We start from the raw sequence: 8472 nt of genomic DNA on the forward strand, positions 1-8472 counted from the left end.
CAAAGCAGCAAAATATGATGACAGAGGAAAAACTACTTATTATTATTCAGAGTATTTACATAAAGAATTAAACGAAAATCTCATTTCTCGTGAATCGGATTTATATTTATATTCCATATTCGACTAAATAAACTATCAAGGCAATTAAAATTGCTTGAAAATGAGATGAACAAGACCTTCCAGTTGGTTTGTTGATTTAAAAACATAAGCGCAAATAAACATGCATGCACCACTCGGAGAAAAAAAAATGTTTACTTATCAACCCAGTCGATTAAATTTTAATCAGATTTTCTATGGTAGAAAAGTTCAACCAATTATTTGCTGACCATACCGTATCACACTATCATGCATGCGGCACATCGCATCGCATCGCATCGCATCGAGCATAATCGAAGTGTACATGCAACAGTATCATAAATTGAACTGTGTGTAGTACAGTGCCGGCAAGCAGCGAGAAAAAGTTCAAAAACCTAATATTTTGCGTTTTGTAAATTAGATTGTGTGCATTACATTCATTAAACTCGATCGTTCAAAATTGTTGGTGTTTGTTTTGTGCCATTCAAGTGAGTTCGGTATACATGAAGATATTAGATTCACATTTTCAACGATTTTTGTGCCATCAAATTTATTCCAAACAAAATTACATGGTCAAACACACATACCAGACTATGCGGGAAGATAAAAACGAGAGAATTGCTTGCATATGGTCATCTATTTGGAAGTAAGTATGCATGCTGCAATAAACCGGCACCCATTATGTGAAAAGAGAACAAGATGCAACTTTCTAAATGGAGAGTTGAAGCTATAAAATTTTATTACAGATTTTTGTTTTATTCTGTGTTCCTTTCTTCGTCGCATGCTGTTTTTCTATCCTTTCGCACTATTACAACACTCGGGTGTTTGTTTTCTTTTATTTTCTTGGAGTTTCAAATAATCAATGACATTCTCGCTTTGTGCATCATCAATGAAGGAAATTTATCTACTTTCAATATCCATTTTAAAATATTTGCCTTCGGAAACTTTGTATGAGTTTCTTTTTCTCACTTCTATTCTCTACGCTCGTGGTGTAAGACATACAAAACAAACAGAACAGCATTTCTATTGATACGAAAGTACAAATCGAACAAAAAGGTAATTGATTGTTAAAAAATCATATTTCCGTTAATAAATTTTAACGTAAAACCTATATAGTGCAAAACTCAGTATGAGACCGTTGAAATTAGTGTATTTTAAGAATAAGACACAGTTATTGCTTTTCTTATGCTGTGTTTTTTTTATCTTCTTTCAATTCTCAGAAAAATACACTCATTATCAATATTATTTATATTAAACGATCAGTGTGATCAGGAGGGGAATAGTGTGCATTACTTTGGCTCTTAATAGTGTAAAAGAAAATCGAATAAACAAAGACCAAAAACGTGTTTAAATCGTGCGATTCTTAGCGAGAGCAAAACAATTTTTATGTAAACATTCGTATTTCAAAAAAATTTAGCTGAAAAAGAAAAAAAACGAAGTCTGAAAACCACAAACATAGCAGTTTACATTTGATTCTTTCTCGTTTTCACCAGTTTCTATACTTTACTTTCAATTTCTGCGGTCATATTATACCTGCGAACCGTCGCTCGTTATTTAATATTGACCCGTCAAAACGATCGAAAAAATGTTCGGTCTAACTCATGAATATTCGCCATCACAAAAAATATTCAATGTCGCTCTCTTTCTCTCCATTGGCTCTTTCAATACATGTAACATTTCATGATTTGGTCCATTCGTTGTGTGTGTTTTTAACTGCATTATATAGGAGCAACATTTAAACACTCATATACATTCTACTACGCTGTATTCGTTGTTGTGTCGTTTGAGCAGCACAAACCGGCTGACTCGGAACAAAAATTCTTATTGTTTATTTTTTTGTTGCTTATAATTTTATGGCTTTCGTGTGTTTCGACTTGTTGCTGACTTTTCCCTCGCAAATCGTCTTACATATATCCACACAAACGTGACGAATGCTCACCAATACAAATATTCAATATTCGTGAAAGAGATTTGACGCAGGCAAACACACTCACTCGTTCATTTGGTTGGTGGCATTCAAGTTACGCAGTGAATACAGATAGAAACACATTTTTTATTTCACATTGAGTACAGTTTTAGTTTAAATTTTGCGTACCAATTACTTTGATATCATTTATTTTGATGAAAAAATGTGAAAAAATTGTTTTATTGATGTTGATTTCGAAAATTGTATTTAATTTGGAATCCGCAAAAAAGGTAAAAAAAGCAAGTGAAAAATAAAGTGGTGTATGAAAAAAAAGTACAAAAACGTGGTTAAAGGCAATCATGTCAGATAACGGGAACGATACAAAGTGTTTGAAATGCAATTTAAATTTCACAAGTTCCAAGACACTGAAAAAACATGAGCAAGAAAAACATTCACAAAGTGTTGTAAAGTGCTTCAAGTGTAATTTGAAATTTTCGAATCAGGAACGTTTTCGTGCGCACTGGAACAGCAAACATGTGACGGCGACGAAAAAGGTGACCAAGCCATCCACTGTAAGTTCTTTTCCCTTCAATGAAATGACCGAATTTGTTATTTAAACTGATTTTATGTACACTAACAAAGTCAACGAATGAAGAAATTGTCGCTTTGGATGTGGAACATGACAGTTCGGAAGCAAAATCACCCAAATCGCCAAGATCTCCCAAATCACCAAAAACACGTAAAAATGCTTCACCCACATCGAATCGATGCACAAAATGCTACAAAACGTTCTCTACACGAATGTTCGCTGCGTTACATTACCGTCGTGTTCATATGGATTGGACAACAAAGTGTGAAGTGTGCCACAAAATGGTTAAGAAAAATGTTTATTTAGCTGTCCATTTGAAAAAACATCGTATAAATGGCGAAATTAGCGCTGATCGAATGGTAAGAAAATTGCAATTTTTTTTTCTTTTGACTCTAAACTATATGCTATTTCAATTGTACAGCTAGAGATTCAAAAAGAAAATAAAAAGAAACAATCGTCGAACACTGAGTTCAAAGTAAAAGTGAAGCCAAAAGTGGCAACTGCCTGTCCTGATTGTGGAAAAGTGTTCATCTCTAATCGTGTGATGAAAATACATTGGATGAAAAATCATTATGTTCAATCGAATAAAACTGATGCTGATCGACAGAGTGCAAGTACTTCTTCGGTTAGCATGTATAATAAACATCTCTCTTTGGAATAAAATCAATTGAAAATGTATATTAACTTTCAGACAAACGCCGAAGAAACAACAAAAGCATGCCCAAAATGCAACAAAGAATTCAAATCAGATGGTAGAATGAAAATCCATTACTTTCAAGCACACGTCAAACAAGCCACTCCTAGCATTAGGAAGAAGAAGAAGATGGAAACGGTAAATAAACTTTGATGCAATTACTAGGCGTTTCAATAAGTAAGATAGTAATGTAAATTTTAATGTCATCTAATTTTCGTGAAAATAGATACCAGAAATAACATCTTATCCAAGAATCAAATCTGTGTCTGAACTGCGATCAAAGCCGCCAGCTATCACTTTCAACTCAAATAAATGCCCGGTGTGTAGAAAAGTATTTTCGAGCAATGTGTGTGCCAAAATACATTTTCAAAATGTTCATCGCAAAGAAACAGTGAAATGTCCGCATCCTCAGTGTTTTACAAGATGTAGTAACATTTATAAACTGCGTGCACATTTCAGTAATGCTCATCCACAAGCAAATCTTCCAACAGAACTTCAAGTTCGTCGAAAATTCAATAAAGTAAGTTAAAATAGGAGTGTGATTATTGTTATACGAATCAAATACCATAATCATGTTATCATATAAATTTTTAGTCACAATTAGATAGCACAGATGGTGAACAAGAAAGTGCATCCGAACAAGACATTATCGACCAAACACCGAAGAAAAAATTTAAAGAGGATAAGAAAGAATCAACAAATGACAGCTCGAAAAGTAATAATAATCCATTGCTGAAAATGTTTGAAAGAATGCGTGAAAAAAATGTGAGTTAAAAACAACGATTTTGAATATAACTAAATACATAATCTTTTTCAATAGGCCAAATCACCGGTTATACCGGCAAAAATTGTATCAGAGGTCATTGATATCGAAGAAGGTGAGAATGATGAGGATAATGGCTGTTTTACTCTTGATTTTGACAAATGTTCGAAGTGCATAAAGAAATTTCCAACTCGAGAGGCTGCTCTGATGCATTACAATCAAAATCATCCACAAGAAATGCAAATATGCCCTGAATGCGACATGTTGGTCACAAGTACACGAGTTATGTCATACCATTTCAAATCGAAGCATCCAACCACCGTTATGCCATTATATTTGAAAACATCACGTGCCGTTGGTTATTCAAAGGAGTTATTCGATCAATTTAATATGAATATGTGCACAATCTGCAAGCTTGAATTCACGAAGAAAGTCGACAGCCTAAACCATTTCAACGATGAGCATGGAATAAAATTTGAAATTTGTTCGGTTTGTACGAGAGGATTTCGTACGGAGGCAATGTTATTATCGCATTGGGCGCGCTCTCACGAACACTTGAAATTTGTCGAATTCAAAGCACAAAAATCAATGCAGGTAAATACCACACACCGTGCTTCCAATGAAAATCATAAGAAAAAAACAGTCGCTGAATTCATTTTTTCTCTTTTATTTAATCAATTTAGGTCGAAGATGAAGCACAAACTGAAGCCGATAGTAATTCAACTCCTAGTTCCCGCTCAAGCACTCCAACTTCAACATCAAAGATTATAGCTCCGATTATTTCAAAAACTGGATCAAAATATGGCAATACAAAAGTTTACCCGTTCATTAAATCGGTCACCTGTCCAATATGTGATCGCAATTATTCGACACGAAAATCGACCGTCATGCATTACAGATCGGTTCATTGTAGGAATGGCATATCATGTGAAGTATGTTCAACAATTTTAGCAAATAGAGAAGATTTAAAGGAACATTGGTTGGAGGTTCACAAAGATGTTCCATGGAAGGATACAGAAGATTCTATGCAGGTGTGCATTGCAAAAACAAAAAATTAAATTAATTTGTTCGTTTTATTCTTAACATGTTTCCTTGATTTAGAACGTGGACGAGGCGGAGAAAGATCAAAATGATGATAATGACGATTCCATTGATATGGTTGTCGATTCATCAAGGGAAGAACAGACAACTTCAGGCATATCACCAATACTAAATGCTGTGGTTTCTCTAGTAGATATCGTAGACAATCCCAACTCGTTGGAGCCAGAAATGAGATCGCAATTTTTGAAAATTGTGCAGGAAATGGAAAATACTTCAATTGAAGACACCGTTTCCGAATCTGAACAAGGAACCGTTGCAACAGATATCGACGAAGAGCCATCACTGCCTACATCACAAAATGAGCCGTTGGATTTATCCACTAACCAACATAAGATGTTGGACCCAAGTGGGTTTACTTTTTTTTTTCATGAATGTATAACCTTATTTTTTTAATTCGATTTCATTTTATTTCGTTAGATTTGATCAAATCAGAAATTATCGAAATCAAATACAAAAGTTCAGCCGATCTGGTTTCAAGCTTTGTAGGAGGAAATTCGGTCAAACTTGAGAAGGAAAATAGACTGTCGGATGGCACCAACGTTATTGTCAAAGACGAAATTACCGTTGAAGAACTCAAACTTGAAGAATCTTAAAATTGAATCAATTTTTTGTTTAAGCAAAACCGAAATTATCGATTGAATAAAATGTGCATTTTTTAGAAAATTATGAACGGTTTTACTTAATTCAAACACAATAGATAGATATTGATTAGACATGAAATGGGAAATTGCTATTTTATAAACTACATTTTCTTTTCTTTTCTTTTCAGATTCATCAATACTGTTGACAAATTTTGAGTGTGTCTTTTGATATCAAAAATGGAAACAACAACAGAAGATATTCAAGAAAAAACTGCAGAAACAAATCAAACGGTAAATATTGATGAGAAACCTAATATTTAAATATCTACTGACGTCTTACATTTTTATTTATGCAGACATCGATAGTTGAAAATAATGAAGATGATTTGATCACACTCAATGGATGCGGCATTCAGACTAAATGGCGTTACCCCAAAAATATTAAGCATTGCATAGTTCTCAGATGTGATTCGAAATTTGGAACTCACAAGAAAGCTATCGATCACTATAAGGAACAGCATGCTGAAAAATCAATTCTCTGCCCAATATGCATAAAACCCATTGTATCAAAGGACCAAAAACCTTTCATTCGGCATTATGAAAGAGTGCATCCCACAGAACAGATACCCTATTTCCATAATAAAGCAAAGCAAAGTGTGAGTGTACAAAAAAAAATCAATCAAATATTTATAAAAAACCATTTATATTTTCAATTAAAAAACGTAAATGTTTATACCTTCCCGACAACAAAGGTTGAAAATAACGAAGATGATTTGATTTCACTGAATGGATGCGGTAATAAAACTAAATGGCATTACCCCGAAAACATTACGCATTGCGTAGTTTCTGGTTGTAAACTGACATTTAAATCCCGGGCTCAAGCAATAGCTCATTACAAGGAACAACATGCTTACAAATCAATTCTCTGCCCAATATGCATAAAACCCATTGTATCAAGGAACCAAAAATTTTTCATTCGGCATTATGAAAGAGTGCATCCCACAGAAAAGATACCCTATTTCCATGATAAAGCAAAGCAAAGTGTGAGTATACAAAAAATATATATTTTCAATTTAATTAAAAAATTGTATTTCAGACATCGATGGTGAAAAATAACGAAAATGATTTGATCACACTCAATGGATGCGGCATTGAGACTACATGGCATTACCCCGGAAACATTATGCATTGCATTGTTCTTAGTTGTAAATTGGAATTCAAAACTCGGGCTCAAGCAATAGCTCATTACAAGAAACAACATGCTGACAAATCAATTCTCTGCCGAATATGTATGAAACCCATTGTATCAAAGAACAAAAAAGATTTCATCCGGCATTATGAAAGAGTGCATTTCACAGAAAAGATACCCTATTTCCAAAACTATAAAAAAGCAAAGCAAAGTGTGAGTTCTAGTTAGGTTGCAGTGATTGTTGAGTCCTTATGCTATTTTTTTATTTGTTATATTAAATAGGCCGATGATGACGATATAGGCACTCCCGACAAATATTCAGTTTATTGCGATATTTGCAATAAACCTTTCTTCAGCATATTTAACAAGAGACATTTGCATGCACATTTCAAGAGATATCATCCAAATCAAAATGTTTCCTACAGACTTGGCATGAACATGATTGAAAAAGCCAAGACTCAACAGGTAATATTGCAAAAAATTTATTTACTTTATACATTTATTTTCTCACGCAAATTTATATCTAAATAGATTGCATTGAAAAGCGCAAATACACCGTATAAATTTTGCCCATGGAAAAAGTGCTCGTTCAAATTCAAATCAAATGCTGTGGGCAAACTACGTGATCACTGTAAAGTGATGCATTCAAAATTACGGTTTCCAGAGCTTCGCAAAGGACAAGAATACCCAAGCAAAGCATCAATTGTAAGTGTGCCTATCAGTGCATAAGATACTTCATATAGTAAATATGATATCATTTTGATAAACTTGACAGATTGGTGACAAAACTCCCGAGACATGCGTTGAACAAGATGCTGATGGCCTATTGACGCCAATGCCAACAATGCAAAGACATCCGTATGAGGATTCTGATAATGAATATCATCATTGTAAATTGTGCAGTCGTTCGTTTCGTAGTATGGATGCTTTACATGAACACACAAATGAAGAGCACTATACTTACCCAACGGTGAGATTTTGTCAAAAAATGTAATCGAATTAAAATAGTCATTTTTATTTTTAAAAAAATTTCTCTTTTAGGGAATAAAACAACGACAATCAACGAACAACCACTTTATCAATATAACGAATAATGTAAGCAAGAGACGTAGATTGGTATGTAATGAAATCACTTTCATTTCACAGGTGAAAATATGAATATTCAATAAAAATTTACAAAATAGGTTTCCAATTCGGATGTATATTCGAATGTCCGCACATGTGAAAGTCGAAACTGGGGACTAGGTTTAAATAATTGTACCAAAAATGTACTTAATTGTACCGCAATTTATTTTTAATTGTACCTTACTCGTTTGGCTAATATTTGAGGTTCAAATTTCGGGGTACTTCAATTTGCCGGTCAACTAGCCAAAATAAAACTCAAAGATATTTTTTAAATTTTTATGGCTGATAATAATTGTACCTAAAATGTACCTTCAAAATAACATCATCATAAAGTCATTACTTCGATGGTGTTCTTCTGCAGAGCATGTCCTTCAAAATTCACGAGGGGTTTCCCGAAAAAATGGCGAAAATGAAAATCAACGATAATTTTTCAAATTTTATGGCTTATA

At 33.7% G+C, this 8472-nt stretch overlaps 2 protein-coding genes across 6 annotated transcripts in view; both read left to right on the plus strand.

The window, feature by feature from the left end:
- The first annotated feature begins 479 nt into the window (after positions 1–479).
- Positions 480–8472, plus strand: part of LOC116344075 — a 9250-nt gene continuing 1257 nt past the window's right edge. Inside the window, exons 1-9 of one of the 5 annotated variants that reach the window (XM_031772455.1) lie at positions 480–721; positions 5898–6000; positions 6066–6365; positions 6462–6752; positions 6806–7111; positions 7181–7363; positions 7430–7603; positions 7674–7868; positions 7940–8044. In XM_031772455.1, the coding sequence (XP_031628315.1) occupies positions 5947–6000; positions 6066–6365; positions 6462–6752; positions 6806–7111; positions 7181–7363; positions 7430–7603; positions 7674–7868; positions 7940–8044 (1608 nt within the window). In that variant the 5' untranslated portion in view covers positions 480–721; positions 5898–5946. Of the gene's footprint in view, positions 722–1068; positions 1132–5897; positions 6001–6065; positions 6366–6461; positions 6753–6805; positions 7112–7180; positions 7364–7429; positions 7604–7673; positions 7869–7939; positions 8045–8472 lie in introns of those variants that run through there. The other 4 variants (XM_031772457.1, XM_031772458.1, XM_031772459.1 and 1 more) reach the window with 4 other exon arrangements.
- LOC116344074 (zinc finger protein Xfin-like) lies at positions 2073–5794 on the plus strand. Its single transcript, XM_031772454.1, has 10 exons — positions 2073–2553; positions 2624–2929; positions 2992–3195; positions 3262–3402; positions 3491–3784; positions 3859–4029; positions 4085–4621; positions 4711–5058; positions 5129–5474; positions 5546–5794. Exons 1-10 carry the CDS (start codon positions 2341–2343, stop codon positions 5719–5721), a joined length of 2736 nt encoding a protein of 911 aa, XP_031628314.1. The 5' UTR covers positions 2073–2340; the 3' UTR covers positions 5722–5794.

The sequence above is a fragment of the Contarinia nasturtii genome, unplaced genomic scaffold (assembly GCF_009176525.2).
Source record: "Contarinia nasturtii isolate CC-2019 unplaced genomic scaffold, AAFC_CNas_1.1 Cnas_scaffold_1037, whole genome shotgun sequence".
Classification (NCBI taxonomy): Eukaryota; Metazoa; Arthropoda; class Insecta; order Diptera; family Cecidomyiidae; genus Contarinia; species Contarinia nasturtii.

Excerpts from the sequence above, each read along its gene's own strand:
- LOC116344074 (XM_031772454.1), top strand. The coding sequence starts at position 2,341 with ATGTCAGATAACGGGAACGATACAAAGTGTTTGAAATGCAATTTAAAT. Across the intron at positions 4,622-4,710 it reads AAGCACAAAAATCAATGCAG|GTCGAAGATGAAGCACAAAC; the intron begins GTAAATACCACA and ends TAATCAATTTAG. Across the intron at positions 5,059-5,128 it reads ATACAGAAGATTCTATGCAG|AACGTGGACGAGGCGGAGAA; the intron begins GTGTGCATTGCA and ends TCCTTGATTTAG.